At 41.7% G+C, this 16,155-nt stretch overlaps 2 protein-coding genes across 2 annotated transcripts; one reads left to right on the forward strand and one right to left on the reverse strand.

The window, feature by feature from the left end:
- Positions 1-1,253: 1,253 nt before the first annotated feature.
- nrde2 (NRDE-2, necessary for RNA interference, domain containing) lies at positions 1,254-10,562 on the reverse strand. Its single transcript, XM_062440246.1, has 19 exons — positions 10,499-10,562; positions 9,184-9,283; positions 8,778-8,957; positions 8,529-8,669; positions 8,049-8,317; positions 7,340-7,566; positions 6,851-7,075; positions 6,570-6,759; positions 6,239-6,372; positions 5,845-5,965; positions 5,475-5,647; positions 5,205-5,370; positions 4,876-5,096; positions 4,268-4,757; positions 3,151-3,557; positions 2,891-3,030; positions 2,551-2,692; positions 1,961-2,032; positions 1,254-1,839 (listed from the first exon to the last, which is right to left on the reverse strand). The coding sequence occupies exons 1-19, from the start codon at positions 10,560-10,562 to the stop codon at positions 1,714-1,716; spliced, it is 3,588 nt and encodes a 1,195-aa protein (XP_062296230.1). The 3' UTR covers positions 1,254-1,713.
- A 1,040-nt stretch (positions 10,563-11,602) lies between these two features.
- On the forward strand, positions 11,603-15,589 carry LOC134000374 (tubulin beta-4B chain). Its single transcript, XM_062439695.1, has 7 exons — positions 11,603-11,748; positions 11,898-12,006; positions 13,198-13,308; positions 13,550-13,794; positions 13,887-14,209; positions 14,294-14,638; positions 14,754-15,589. Exons 1-7 carry the CDS (start codon positions 11,692-11,694, stop codon positions 14,899-14,901), a joined length of 1,338 nt encoding a protein of 445 aa, XP_062295679.1. The 5' UTR covers positions 11,603-11,691; the 3' UTR covers positions 14,902-15,589.
- The last annotated feature ends 566 nt before the right edge of the window (positions 15,590-16,155 follow it).

The following is a 16,155-nucleotide window of genomic DNA, read 5'->3' on the forward strand; positions in this document are numbered from 1 at the left end:
ACCCTAAATAATGACTGCCATCTGAGCGGATAAATGTGAGTGATCCTTATTACACAACAACCTAAAAACACACATTTCAGGTTAAAAAATACCCATGCTATTCGCTGACCCATTTTACATAACATCTGTAGTGAACTTTATTTTTGACATAAAATATATTGACATGTAGAGGAGGATTATTTTGTCTAGGGAAAAAAGAAAAGAAGCTTCTATTTAAATAATTTAGTTGTTCATAAGAGTGGCTGTTTGACAAGAAGATTAAACAAAGAGGAGTCAAATATCACTTTCAATTAACTTCCGCGCATCTGCGATTCAATCCCTCGTATTTATCAGCACGTACCAATTTGATAGTGCAGCCAAACAGAAAGTGGAGGACTATTTTCTGTTGCACAGAGTTTTATAGAGGCGGAAGGATACGCTCTATAAACCGCGGCTGACAGCACTGGAGAAGTTGCAGTTTTGTTTTTGAGAGGCACGTTTTGATTGGTCAGAGAAGACCCGCAATATTGTGCACGCTGTACAGAGGCCGCTGATTGGCCAGGGCGGATCTGCAATGCGTCAAACCACGGCGCGGTAAAGGAGGCAGGAGGGAGCGACTCCACCGCTACTCTCTCTCTCTCTGTGTGTGTGTGTGTGTGTGTGTGTGTGTGTGTGTGTGTGTGTGTGTGTGTGTGTGTGTGTGTGTGTGTGTGTGTGTGTGTGTGTACACAGCGGGCCCATAGACTGTATATGAAGATATATTTATTTATATACAGTCTGTGAGTGTGTCCCGTGCTGTGCTTGATTAGAACAGAGAAAACTTTCAGGTCATTCACTCAGGTGCGTTACCAAATAGAGATGATGAAAACGAGGCTGCGTTACTTAAGTTTAAAATGCAATTCTTAAAATTAGAAGCGGAATTACATTTAAAATATTGCATCGTATACGCAACAAGTGACAGATTTGACACTGATTCAATTTAACAATACATAAAGTATTTAGTGACCAAAAAAAAAAAAAACTGTGAAAAAAAGTCTGATCTGCCTTTTACTGTCTTGGTTGTCAGGATAATATATAATTCAACCTCCTTATCATCAGGAGTTTCTTAACCCTGAGGTGTCCAAAGAGTGATGAAGAAGTTGAAGCATTTGCATTCTAACATTCAAAGTTAAGATTTAATAATGATAACATTATTACTACTGTAGAAAAATAGATCTTTATTATCATAATGATGAAGAAGTGTAATGTTAAATTTTCCATGTTTTTCATTTGTATTTGTTTACATTTCTTTTATTTGACTCAAATGTTGACGTGCTCTTTGCAATCACATTTCATAGAGATATTGTTTACAACACAGGTGTCCAACCTCAGTTTGTATGTTCATCAGATTATGTATAAACACAACTGTAGCACTTATATGAATATTAGATTTTTATTGACAAAATGATCTAGTAAAAACACAGTCATAATGGTTTGCTTTGAAAATAAAGTATCTTCAGACATATAAAAAATGGCCCATTGCTCATCTGTGGATCAGATCACTGCAACTTCACTGTTGAATACTGCAGCTATGTGTGTGTAACCATCTGAGTTTGTGTGTGTGTCCTGCTGTTGCCATCAAAGTGTGCCAATATGTGGGTGGGCATGTTGCCAGTGAAGCAAACTCAAACTGAGCTCTACAGCAAGGTGTGTGTGTGTGTGTGTGTGTGTGTGTGTGTGTGTGTGTGTGTGTGTTCAGTCCTCCAGTAGTATATCCAGTTCTTCTAAAGGCAGTCTGACTCGTAGTTCTTTCTCTGTCATCAGATCTACAAACTCCTGCAGTTGGTCAGGGAACAGCTGCACTGCATCCATGTACAAACCCTGGTCAAACACACACACATGAAAAAATGCAAACTTATATTCATGCGTGCATTCATACACATAAAGAAAGAACAGACAATTGAATTAAAAATAAATGGCACAGATGTTCCCTGTGTCTCACCTTAGACCAGGGAATATTCTGTAAAGCCCTGTAGAAGATCCCATTGGCTTTATCCACCTTCCCTTCTGACACCTACAAATACACATTACATACAAACACATTACATACATGTACTACAGATATAAGACTTTCAGTCAATATTTGTATCTCCAAATGTGCAGTTACACAAAGTAAGTCTGTATGAGCTGATCTTAGTGTGTCTTAGTTCATGTGCTCATGTCTCTAAGTCAATATTTGGGAAAACATGAAAAAAAATGGCCTTGTAAAGTCAGAGATTAATAAGCACAACAACATATAGAACAAGAGTACTTTTCCCATGATTACTGAGAGGCACTTTTTAAAATATTCCTACCATCTTTTGTTTGTTTATTTGCTACTTTTTACCATCATATATCCATCATCAGCTGATGGACTATAAAAATTGAGTCTGATTGGGTTAAAAGTTGAATGGGATTATGAATTTTGGGTGCTTTTTCTTTATAAAACCTCCACGCCAGACTAGTCTAGGATAGAAAATGAGTACAAAGTGATGCGGTACCCTCACAGGAGCAGTGAATGTGTGTGAGCTTGTGAGTTATTTGCCATCTCACCAGGAAGTGCATGTACATCCTCCAAAGTAAAGAACAGTGAGCACCCATCTCTGTTGCTATGGAGCTTTCAAACAGTCCACGGATACGGTTGCTAAGGCCATTCTCTGGCAGGATGGGCAAGGCGGCGTCATTGCAACAAGACCTGTAGTGACCATAAGAAGTATATTTAGTTTACAATAAGTTGCTATTTATTCAGTTATTAATATTTAATGTAGGTGTGTATAAGAAGCATTTTCGAGGTTTTTCTTGTTGTATCTGTGATCAGAGCATTAGGTTGTTACAGTGCTTATTCCTTTACAACATGGGTGCAGGAAAAACCAGCACCTATCATCATCCTTACCTCTGAGCAGCGTCCACCAGCTGCTTTCTTTGTTGTTCAGCAACAATGGCAAAGAGGCGTGGCACAACACTGCTGTTGTCCTTGGAAACAGAGTGAAAAAAGCGACGCGCCCGGCCAGCGCTATGGTAACGGTTCTCCACCTGAGGGATGAGGGGGGGTAGGTCACATTGGGGTTATTAAGACAAGTAAAGGTAAGAAGAGAAGAGGAACAAGTGACTGTTACTGAAGCTTATTTTAAATGACTGATTTACATGGCTCACCTGTACATATATGCTCCAGAGAGGGGCGCTGCTGGACCAAGTTGAAAGGGCAGAGGTCAGCGTCTGTCTCAGCGTTGCCAGTGGAAACACGCTGACACTGTTGTGGTGCTTGAGCAATGATGCGTGCTGCACTGCTAATGTCTCACACTCAGAAGCTAGTTTTTTAACACGGTGCCGGCTCGTAGGGCTGGAAGCAGCTGCAGAGTGACTGGCATCAGTGCTGACATGGTTGGTTTCCTCATTACTGCTGTCAAGTGTTAGCGTGCGGTGCAGTTCCTCCATCCTCCCTCTTGCCTGAATGTAGACAGCGTGAGCCGCTTGGATGCCCACTGTGAGGTACTGGAACAGAGCGTAGCAGCCTACCAAACCTCTCAAACTCAGCTTGTCTTCTAGTACGTCCTCTTGACCTGGTGGTGGAAATGATGAGAGAAAATGAATAGAAGTTTCAATGTTAAAATGAAAGGCTTCTTTAGAGGAAGTACACAATGTGAAATGCAATGTACTGTAGAATCAAGGGCAACCATCTGTTTGGCAATGCTTGTGTTTATTAAAAGTCATTGTATTAATATCTGGATTACTAATGAAGTACACACTCAAGCTGATCAGGTGGATCAGTATTGACAATTTGGCACAGACACTGATTTGGTATGTGGATTATTGGCCAAATGAGACTGATCCACAATATATACAGTTTTATAATTAGCATCATGATAACTTTCAGTACTTCAGTTACATGTACTCAAAACTGGCTGATGACTCATTATAACAGTAACCTCTATCCTCATGTTACATGCAGTGAGGTTTGAAATTTAGGACAAAGAGCTTTCCTCTTCTATTGGATCAATACTCACTATTATATCCCGGAATTAGTATTTGGGCAAGACTATTTGGATTGGTGCATAACTGATTGTAATGACTTATAATTGAAGGTTAATGTACCACTGTTTTCCAAAGACGACAATGGTGTTTGGATTGATTGACAAAGTATAAAGGCAACTAAATTTTCATGAGATTGCATATTTTACACAAGTTTCAAGTCCCTGCAGGTAGTTTTCATGCCACACTGAAAGCACTTCCGTTTTAAATGAAACACAGACAACTTGCTGAGAAAATGAACCTTTTTTGTTGGCCTGAGGGTTGTGGAGGTCTTGGTCCAGTGCTGACAAGCTGGCAGTCAGAGCTTGTTCGTATGACTTTCTGGCCTTCAGGATGGAAACCGGAGTGAGGGACTGGGAGGATGATGAGGAGGAGGTTCCTTCTGCTAGCCTGGTTAGTACACACACAGCCGGGGATGCGGTTACATCACTTAGTCCCCCTCCACGCACACTTGCTCCGTCCTCCGTCTCCAGCTGGGCCCACAGCAGACACAACTCACAGAGGGTGGGGCTGCTCAGTCCTTTGGTTCCCCCTATCGCCGTTGCCGTGGAGAACACTTTGCGAGCTTCATCAAGGTTGCCCAGCATCCACTCCAGGTGGGCGTACTCCCTCCACAGCACCAACGATGAGCGGTTGTCGGTTTCTTTGAGCAGTCGTTTGGCGACCCGCTTGCTGCTCTTGCCCTGAGAGCGGAGACGTTTCTTGTTGCTGCAGCGCAGGCAACGTAAGACCTGACACACACAATACAAACAAGTAAATTAGTGCTAAGGTCGGACACTTTTTTGATTTGAAATCTAGTTTGTAGTTCCATTTTAAATCAAACTTAGAATCAGATAAACTGGCTCCTACCTTGAGTTTCTCGTACTGCATCCAGCTGAGGGATAGGACAGCTCTGTGGTTGGCAGGAAGGACAGGCTGAACCATACTGAACACATTGGTGATGAACAACTCGCCGTGCTTTCCAAGCCCCGCCTGCTTCCTGGTTCCCTGAAGAGTGGTCATGTGACCGACAGAGTTAACCCCGGGGCCAGGTAGGTCGTGGGAGGTCAGGGGACGCCGGGGATCGTTACCTAGGAGGAGACATGTGAGTCTCATCTAAGTTATATGCTTCAAGGTGATTGTTAATTTTTAAAAAGTAATATGTTTTTTATTATTGTGATTGATGGTGTAGTTTTTACCCTGAGTGAATAGTGAAAGGTCCTCCAGCAGCACGGCAAGCTGCTGACAGGGGGCAGCAGAGTTCACAGGAAGCCCCAGGAATGACAAGAAATTGAGGAGAAGACGGAGCCGGAGCTCTGGTGAAGACAGATGAATTAGGGATGAACCGATGTCATCGAACAACACCTAGAGATGGAGAGAAAGAGAAAAAGAGAGAGGGAGGAATTAGTTAAATTAATTCCAAACATAATTCTTGGATGGAGAACTATATGCCATCCGGCTGTTGGTACCTGTCTGTCTGGGTCGTCACAATCCTCTTCTGATTGGCCCTTGGTTTTATCAGGTCTCCAAGGTAACCAGTCAGCTGCTTCGCGAGACGACTCCACATCCAGCCAGACTGTCCATCTGGGCTGGCTCGGATCCTTCACCTCCTCTCCATCTTCTTCCTCCTCCTCTTCTTCTTCTGTGGACACACACACACACACATAGAAACATGAAGCTCAGTTATTTTTGTTTTCATTATTCTAGCACAGAAATCAATTACTAAATTATTCCAGTATTTATAACAATACAAATTTGCATTAAAGCATGACTCACTTTGCTTAAAGGACGTCTCTCTCTCTGTGTGTGTGTGTGTGTGTGTGTGTGTGTGTATTTTACCTGCACTGGGCTGTAGCCACCCTCCTCTTTCTTGTTGGAGCATCCAGGCTTTCCAGCCTCTGGCCCCCAACTCCCCAACCCTCGCCTCCCCGCTGTCCCAAAACGGCTCGAAGAACTCAATCTGTAAACACACACACACACACACACACACACACACACACACACACACACACACACACACACACACACACACAAGATCGTTAGTTCCGCTTAGCATAAAGACTGGAAACAGGATGTCATTGGACCAGGCCAAGAAAGCAAATAAGTCTGTTCCCCAAACTGTCAAACTATTCCTTCGAGGTGTTTATATTTCTGAGCATACAGTTCAATATGAGTATAAAGTTTATTGTCCTGTGTAGAATTAGTGTTTTAGTTCAGGTGTGTGTGTTTGCACCTGCTGCTTGGTGGACATCTTTTGTACGCTTTCAGGTTTGTAGAAAGTGAAGTCTATCATGGCCTGAAACAGAGAAATCGCCTTCTCTGAGTGGCCACACTGACGCAGGAAGTGACACTGCTGGGTGAAGATATCTGAACAGAAAGACCAAATGAAACAATGACTTTTTAATAAGCACTGAGCATATAAATAAAAATGAGAACTGTATTCAAATAAATGAGAGATTTATGTATCACATTAACATATCAGGTTTCTGTGCAGTGACAGAATCAGCTGATAACGCTGGGCTGCTACAACTGGAGAGGCAACAGTTTAACAACATTCCTGTTACCTAACATATCCTCCTCGATCCCGGGCAGAGCCGGGTGAGAGACCATGCTGCCGTCCCGCACGACGCTGAGCGTGCTCAGACACTTCCCGTAAGCAGAGTTGACTTTTGCCACAGTGAAGTTGCTGAAGTAGCTCTGTGTGAACATCAGATACTCCCTCCAAAATGGGGAACTGTTAGGGTGGAGGAACACCTACAATACAACAGGTAAAGCATAAGTTACATACATGTGAGCATACATTACATGTGAGTTGTACAGATGCACTCAAACTCTGTAGACTGACCAGTTTCTTCCATTCTTTAGCCAGAGCTGATGGCTCCCACAGCTCTTGGCAGATCTTGAGCCTCTCCAGCTGGAGAGCGATGCAGCCCGGGTTGGTTGCCACGGCGCGCTCTGCGATGCTAAGCTTTTTCTCCAGGATGGCTCGGTAAGAAGACTTCCTGCGTTCAGCTGAATCTGCACCCTGCTGCTCCTCCTCGCCTGTGAACGCTGTTGCGCTGAGCTCATCCTAAAGAGAAAGTGATGATAAAGATTTAAAGTCAAGCTGCATAGATTTTTAGGTGAATCAGACTGAAATTATATCATTTATAGCTGATAAGGCAGCAACAAAAATGTACCCCCAAGTTTTACATTACCTAGATTTTAAAAAACATTGCACTATTTGCAAGTTAGAGTGTAGAGAGCCTAAAATCATTTCTAGTGATTCAACAACTTGTGGTCAGTTGACAGTTTTACATGATAAACCAAGCCAGCCGGGCAAACGTCTCCCTACCTGGTATCGTATAAATTGTATCCACAGCTGTGTATCTCCCGGCTCTTCTCTGAGCCTCCTGTTAAACTCTTCGGTCCTCCCGGCCAAAAGCTTAGCGCCCTGTTCCGTCTGTTTGTCCTGCTTGTCGTGCTCCGTCTGGTTCTGCTGTCCCTTCCCCTGCAGCCACAGAGCCGTGGAGGAGTCGTACACACCGAGGGGATTTACTAAGGACGTGTGCACTCTTCCACCTGGATGGACGCGTTGAAAGTTTGTAGTTAGATGTGAGGAATAAAATGAAAATATGAAAGTATGTGGCAGGGATGTCTGACATTAAAAAAGGGTGCTCAAATACAAAAATTGTCCTTTCTTGTAAATCTTTGTAAGCTGAGGACCCATTTGACACTTTATAGGTCAAATACAGCTATTATTTTAAATCAGGTCAGCTTTATTTTGTATATTAGTGCCAGTAAACTGCTAGAAATGTGAAGGTTTAATCTAATTTCCTTGTTATTATTAGGACCACTGAATAAACTCATATTGTTGATGCTTCTGACTAAGATATGTGTCAGTTTGGATGGTTGTGAGGTGTTTAAACTCTTTAAAATACAAGTCTGCCTGTCTAAAATCAGTAAACGCCAATTCCAGCCATGCAGTGTGTTAACTTTGTATTCAGCGATTCTCATATTCAAATAACTTCTGCTTGATTTTAAAGCAGCTTCCTCTTTGTTACCTGTCTCTCCTCCTTTGTTCTCCCCCTCGTCATCACCCAGGGGGATGAACGAGGTGGGGCTGGTGACATCGCCGCATTCGGGAATTGTCGGTAATGTAGGAATGGGGTGCTGGGACCTGACCAGCTGGCGGCTGACTGTAGAGAAGTATCTGTCTGCGTTTTTTTTCTTGTCGCCACCTTTCTGTTTCTTATTGGACTCCGACTCCTCCCAGCTGACTTCCTGTCTGCGCGAGTCCAGACCTAAAGACGACCTGCCTTTCCTCCTATACCTGGAACACACAAAGTTTTAAAAACACTGTTAAAATCATAACTTAAAACACTTTAATATGAGTAAATAATAGTAAATGATGAGATGTTTTCCATGCTCATGTGTTGTATTGGTTTGTAATAAACAGCAGAAGCAGGTGGTTCATCCAGTGAAAGGAGACAATTGTCCCAGGATTGCCCACATGATGCATAGTGCTTGTGTGTATGTGTTACCTCGCTACGTCTCCTCTGTACAGAGACTTGTACGTCCAGTTAGCAGCGTCTGGTTTACTGTCCACACAGAACGGCTGCAGTGTGGGAGACTGGAGGTCATCCAACCAGGAGAAACGACTGGATAACGGAGCATCTTTGGGCCTGAACACACACACAACCACAAAACATGACAACCTGTTAGTGGAACTCTGATTCAAGTATTTACAGAGTGTGTGACGTAAACATGTTTGTGTGTGTGTGTGTGTGTACCTATCTGCCTCTTGTTCCTTTTTGAGGTCACTGGGAAAAATGATTTCTGAGTCCGACCCGCTGCAATCGGAATACCTCCCGCTCTTCTTTTTGTGTTTTTTCTTCTTTTTTCTGTGCTTTTCACTCTTTTTTTTCTTCTTCTTGGGTGGCACGTCACTTTCTTCCACATCTCTGTCTACACTGAGGATTAATAATGTTAATACAACGTTAATAGGAGTCAGAAACACAAAGAACATGTATAAACTGTACACCTGCCTTAAGCAAAACCAAATACTCATTTTACTAATATTCAACATTTTATCTCGAGTACTTCTTACTGGAAATGTGACATAATAATGACAATTATTTAGCAGATTTTTAAACAAGAAGAATACATTCAAAGATTTGAAAAAGAGAGTGTCAGTACCTTGAGTCCTTCTCGTTCAGTGTCTCATCTGTTTTCTCTAAAAAGCGACTGTGAAGAGAGAGTGCATCCCTGCTCTGAAAACTCTTATTTTTCAGCCAGTCTAAAAGGAGACAGTAAACCAAAAACTTCTTCTTAATAAAGAAGATTGAGGAATCATGGCGGTTAGTATGATTCACTGAGTATGTTATCATGCAGTGGAGTATTACAGTCATATCCTGGGAATGCAAAGGGATACAATTATCTTGTCTTCCATTACTGAAGAAGCTAAATCCAGCAGAGTTGTGGATGAATCAAAGACATGACTGCACTTCCACAGATGATCCAGTTTGAATGCGTGTATCATTTAAAGTCCCAAATATGATCAAAACCAGGATTAGAGTGGAAAAACAGGATACTCGACTGCATGTTAATACACTCATTACACTGATGTAACAGTGATGACAACAGAACAATGTCTTTGCCCTTAAAACAAAAAAATATCACGAAATCTAGAAAAATAATCACCAGTAGACAACACAGAGGTATATTTGACTGAGCCATTAAAGTGACTCTGAATAAGAATATGTTTTTCTTGTTGTTCTTTCAGTTGGATGTTTGAGCTTTGACACTAGAAGACTATTTTCACATTCATCTGCTGAAAGTGAGCATTTTCTCTAACTTATTAAAAATCCAATTCTAAGGTGCGGGCTTATAAGCGTCTGACACCAATTCTCATCCAATATACAATTTATACAAGTGTGATGTGAACACTTGAGGCCTCCAGTGATCATACACTGAAATAAGAGACATCTTGTGACCAGCTGTTAAACTTGACATATTCATAGATTCTGGATTTTTAATGAGGGAGGAGTAGATGGCATTTGAAGGATTTTAATGTCGTAATTATACTTTTTCTAGAAAAATTATACAAGACATTATTAACTGTTTCTCAACAATGGGGCTCAAGCGTAACTTATTATAGCACATGTCAATAAATGCCTCGGTTATTATTAAAAGCAGTCGTTGTTTTCTGCCTGGTATGTATAGGCTATTTGCTAATGCTCTCAGTATAAAGCTCATACATGATACTGGTGTCATGTATGAGGCAAACAGAGAGACAGACGGTATACTGGCTGTCTCCAGAAACTCTGTAACGACACACAAACGTGTTGCTAGGAAATCAGTCTGTCATTCAGAGAGCTACTATTAATCTGCTAATGTTAATGTCAGCTAGTTTCCTGCTTCAGCCGGTTTATCTCCTCAAGACAACGACAGAAGACTCATGAGAAGAAAAGCCGCAGAGATTAAGACAAGCGTTGAATGAAGGAGTGGTCACCTTTAGACGAATCTTCAACTTTAGTGTCGTCTGAAACTCCTGCAAAAGCTGGAAACAGCGCCATGTTGCTATGTCGCACATAAACAGTCGCGGGAAGATGACGTCACTTGACAAGCTGTTCTTTCAAGCTTTCAGGATGTTTCCCCCCCTCTACTGTAATGAAGCTGGTTTTAAGACAAAAATAAAACATAAAAACTTGCGTGGATATTTTCCCTCCACAGTTTATTTCTTTTCTCAGCAAAGTGGGGTGAAAGAGTATTTTCTGTGATAGAAACCCATCAGATATAATTTCCCCTAATCAGTTGAATTCAAGTGGACAATACAGCCATCTTGTGGCCAAATCATGCAATTGCATTCTTAAAACTACAACATTCTACACAGTGAAGTAAAAAGTAAGTAGGTCTAAATAAAGTATGTTTAAGACTTGCATGATAAGCCATTGTGCATTTTTAAAATAATCATATAATTATTTTGGTTATAAAAATCACATGTATGTGTACATTTCTTTCAAAACAAAGCATACAGAACAAGTCAGTTTTGAATATTCATATTGAAAATATCTTCTCATAAAGCACCCACGAAAGGATTTAATGATGAAAGTAACAGTAACTGGCTGTATTGACAAATACATCATAACCTGCAATAAAAACAGGTTTGGTAATTTATTTTCAACATATAACTTGACAGGCATGATCATTTGCCTTTAATTTAACATACAGGTAAACGGAGAATTCGCTACTAAATAGTTTTTGACTGTGTATTTGACATGTATTCTGCACAATATCAAAATTATAAGTACTTATAAGTCGTATAAATAAAGTTTTATGGGAGAAAAAACTAATTACAATGAATCCTTTTTATCTTTCTTTTTTTTCTTTTTTTTTTTTTAGAAAAAAGAAAACAATTAATCCATCGTCGCTGTGGAAAAGTTGTGTATTCAATTCAATGTTGTGTTACCATGGCAACGGAACCTCGGAGAATTATCCAATCAAAAAACAGGACAAAAATTATTTCGACCAATGAAACGCGTGGTATTTTGACTGACGTGTGGTTTCACCAATCGGATACACGTGCCCTGTTAGTAGTTGCCAACGCTGCCACCTTCTCAGGTTAGTCCGTTTGCAGGAGCGCTTGGAGCGGTCATAACTTTGTCTTTAGTCCTTGTTCAGAAGTGTTTTTTTATTTCCACCAAAATGAGGGAAATTGTGCATCTGCAGGCAGGCCAGTGTGGTAACCAAATCGGCGCCAAGGTGAGTTCTAACTTTGGTATAAACGTGAAGTCTGAACTCACTGATAGTTTCCGTTTGGGCGGGCTGTTAAATGAGCTTACTTAGCTTTGGGGTTTTGCGTCGCCAGCTAATCACACCGTTGTCCTTTTATTGTCTCAATCTGTTTCCAGTTCTGGGAGGTGATCAGTGACGAACACGGCATTGACCCGTCCGGGACATATCATGGAGACAGTGACCTGCAGCTGGAGCGGATCAACGTGTATTACAATGAAGCAACAGGTTTGTTAGATTATCCAGTCATTTGTAAGGGAGCTAAGGTAATTCAACACCGCACGGAAGGCTTGTTAGTACCGCAGACATCCAGCAGGAGGTCCTCCCAATCCCGGTGGAAATCTCTCTGGAGGCCCCTGACTGTCCCCTCCTAGTTACTGTCGCTCAGTTTCCATGATACAGCTTATCAACAAACCTCCAGCCAACAGCACTGTCTTCAATGCATTGTAATATTTTGAGACCCCACATAGAAGCGTCTTACTTTGAAATGGCATGATATGTTATTAATAATTTAAACATGTGTGTTACATAAAAGGAACGAAGTTTGCTTGGGGTAATAAGATATAGGAAAACAAAAAACGTCAATGTTGCACAACTATAGAATAAATACTTAAATATACCAGTCAATAATAAAGAATACTATTATAATAAAAAGTCTAAACATTAAAAGTATTAAGTCTTAAATTTAAGATAACAACTTGTGATGCTATGAGACATTTAAATGTAAATGAATGAGTTTATGACCTAATAATTATTATAAATAGTTCATACACCCACATTTTCATCTGCTATGAACACACCTGTCTTGACTTGCCATCTAATGTTTCATAATTGATGTGAAACCGGTTTTTCAAAAAAGTTAAAACCGTAGATTATAGCTGTAGTTTCACTCAGCTAATAAAGTGAATGAAATCATTAGGAAAAGGTCACCACAACTTGGCGGGCCTGAAAGTATGAATTAACCAGGTACTTAAATTAATCAACATGCAAGACAAGTCAAAGTGCATTAAGACATTTAAAAGACAATAAAAAATAGAAACTGCATTAAATTGAATTTAAAAGACAAAAGATTAAAAAGAAATTGCCTATTTAATTTATTCGAAAGCCGCAGTAAGAAATAATGTTTTAAGCCCAGATTTTAATGAGTTGACAGTTTTAGCAGACATTAGGTATATCAGGAGCATATAATCTAACCCCTCACCCTGCTTGGTTTTGATCCTGGGTAAACCTGTATCAGATGACCTGAGGAGTCTGGGTGCTTTGTAATGTACAAGCAACTTAAAGATGTATTTGTATGTGCAAATAAAGTATTTGATGCATGGCACTAAAAACAGAAGTGAAAAAGCTCTTGCTTAAGAAGTTGTTTCTGCACTACTTGTTTGAATTGTTCACATTGCAATAAATCACCTGCATCACCAGGTGGCAAATATGTCCCTCGTGCTGTGCTGGTGGACCTGGAACCTGGCACAATGGACTCGGTGAGGTCTGGTCCCTTTGGGCAGATCTTCAGACCAGACAACTTCGTCTTTGGTGAGAATTTAAATGTGTTAATATGATAATTTGGCATTCTGTGGTCAAGCATCTACACTCACTCTGATTTTAAAGCTGTTAATCAGTAGTTTTCCACAGTCTTTCAATGCTAAAGAATCCAGTATCTTTCAATGTATGCACTAAAGTTTGTTTAGATTTATTTCGTCTTTCAAATAAAATAAGACAGAGGAGACTCTGACACCACAGCTGTGAAAGATTTCTGTATTTGTTTGTAACACAGGCCAGAGCGGAGCAGGTAATAACTGGGCTAAAGGCCACTACACTGAGGGAGCTGAGCTGGTGGACTCAGTCCTGGATGTGGTGAGGAAGGAGGCGGAGAGCTGCGACTGCCTCCAGGGCTTCCAGCTCACCCACTCCCTGGGTGGAGGCACCGGCTCCGGCATGGGCACACTGCTCATCAGCAAAATCCGAGAGGAGTATCCCGACCGCATAATGAACACTTTCAGCGTGGTGCCTTCCCCTAAGGTGCAATTAATACACTATGATATCATAAGTTAAGTATTTATCTCTCCGCCCACTCACCTGTGCTCCTCTTTGTCTTCACCCTCCCCCTCCAGGTGTCAGACACTGTGGTGGAGCCATACAATGCCACCCTCTCTGTCCACCAGCTGGTGGAAAACACAGATGAGACCTACTGCATTGATAATGAGGCCCTGTACGACATCTGCTTCCGCACGCTCAAACTCACCACGCCCACCTACGGCGACCTCAACCACCTCGTCTCCGCCACCATGAGCGGGGTGACCACCTGTCTGCGCTTCCCCGGCCAGCTCAATGCCGATCTGAGGAAACTGGCTGTCAACATGGTGCCCTTCCCCAGGCTGCACTTCTTCATGCCAGGCTTCGCCCCCCTGACCAGCCGGGGCAGCCAGCAGTACAGGTAGAGACCGAACCAACCCTTCAAGCTGTAATTCACTCATTTATCACTTGAAATAAAAACTAATTGAACTCTTTCTTTTTCCAGGGCTCTGACAGTTCCCGAACTCACCCAGCAAATGTTCGACGCCAAGAACATGATGGCCGCCTGCGACCCACGCCACGGCCGCTACCTCACCGTCGCCGCCATCTTCCGAGGCCGCATGTCCATGAAGGAGGTGGACGAGCAGATGTTGAACGTGCAGAACAAGAACAGCAGCTACTTTGTCGAGTGGATCCCCAACAACGTCAAGACGGCCGTCTGCGACATTCCTCCCCGCGGCCTCAAGATGGCAGCAACCTTCATCGGCAACAGCACGGCCATTCAGGAGCTGTTCAAACGAATCTCAGAGCAGTTCACTGCCATGTTCCGCCGCAAGGCTTTCCTCCACTGGTGAGTTGTTCACTGACATACCTGTGCTGTTTTTCGCAACTAACACAACTCATTTTCACCTCTAGACTTGAGTTTATTTGTTCAAGTATTTACTTTACTGTGTTTGGTGTTTCAGGTACACAGGAGAGGGCATGGATGAGATGGAGTTCACAGAGGCCGAGAGCAACATGAACGACCTGGTGTCCGAGTACCAGCAGTACCAGGACGCCACCGCAGAGGAGGAGGGCGAGTTTGAGGAAGAGGGCGAGGAGGACATGGCCTAAACACCCACCATGACCTCTTTCTTACTATGCAACAGTTAGAAGGGCTGTGCGATACAGTTCACATCATTATCGCATCATATTAATTGGCTTAAAATTTGAAGAAAGAAAAATCAGTCAGGCAGGAGAGCAAAGGATTCCTAAAGCTTTGGTTTTTCACATGTCTGTCGTCCTTTTCACACGTATTTGCTGTCCTCTTCTTCCCTTTTTAATATAAATGTTTTTACTCTGTCCTGTTTTTCCACTTACAGATGGTATCACCTAAACCTTGGAACATACTGTTGAAGCTCTGTTGAGCAATAGGTTGGACAGTTAACGGTTAACATTACTGTCTTGTTGTGGAGCTACCTGTTCACCTCTGTACCTCTGTCCAATCTTCTTCAAGCTGCAGGTTTGAAATGTATTTGTCATGTAAGACAATGTATCACTGACCTCTTCAAGGCACTCTTCACTGAATTTGACACATACCTCGTTTAATAATGTTTAATATGGAATGTAACTTTTTTTTTTTTTTTAAACATACCAGAATGTATCATTTCATTTATAAAAAAAAAAAAACCTAAGAAAATGCACTGAGAGCTTAAAAGAGTGTCAGGAACTGGTCACTGGTAACATTGCTGTTAGTGTGCTTGCTCTGTGATAATGGCGTTAACAGTTTAGAAGGGTTTTAATAAAGAGATCATGAATTGTTGCTTGTTGTTTTGTTCTTTCTTGTTACCAGTAAATGTGATCATGGCTGGGTGTGTGTATCTGTGCAGAGGTCTTATCAGCCAGTGGAAGGGAAAACACCTGTGTGAGTGCATGTTACATCCTTGTCCAGTCACTGCTGTCATTTGACTCATAGTTAATAAGAACTAATTGAGTGCATTGGTCAACAGTTCAATGGTAGACGCCTGTTATTTTGACTCCAATGCCGAGCAAGTTCAAATGCACAAAAAGCCCAAAGGTGTGGTCCACATTCTGATGACGCTCATATCTTTTAGATCTGTGAAGGATATGCACATGATGATGATAATAAATCATATCTGCGTATGCAAAATCAGCTATGAAAGCAGTGTTTTTGGAGTCTGTCCATTAGATCAGAGGAAGAACAGGCTACAGATCTGATAGCATCCAACATCCTTATCAAAATACTCTTACTTAACCAGTCTTTTCTTTAAACATGATTATAGTAGACACGTTCAGGATTGTCTCACACGTGCCATAAATCAATGTTACCTAAAGAACAGCAGCTTGAGTGGAATGATACGTTGCAAA

The sequence above is a fragment of the Scomber scombrus genome, chromosome 19, assembly GCF_963691925.1.
Source record: "Scomber scombrus chromosome 19, fScoSco1.1, whole genome shotgun sequence".
In the NCBI taxonomy this organism is placed as follows: domain Eukaryota; kingdom Metazoa; phylum Chordata; class Actinopteri; order Scombriformes; family Scombridae; genus Scomber; species Scomber scombrus.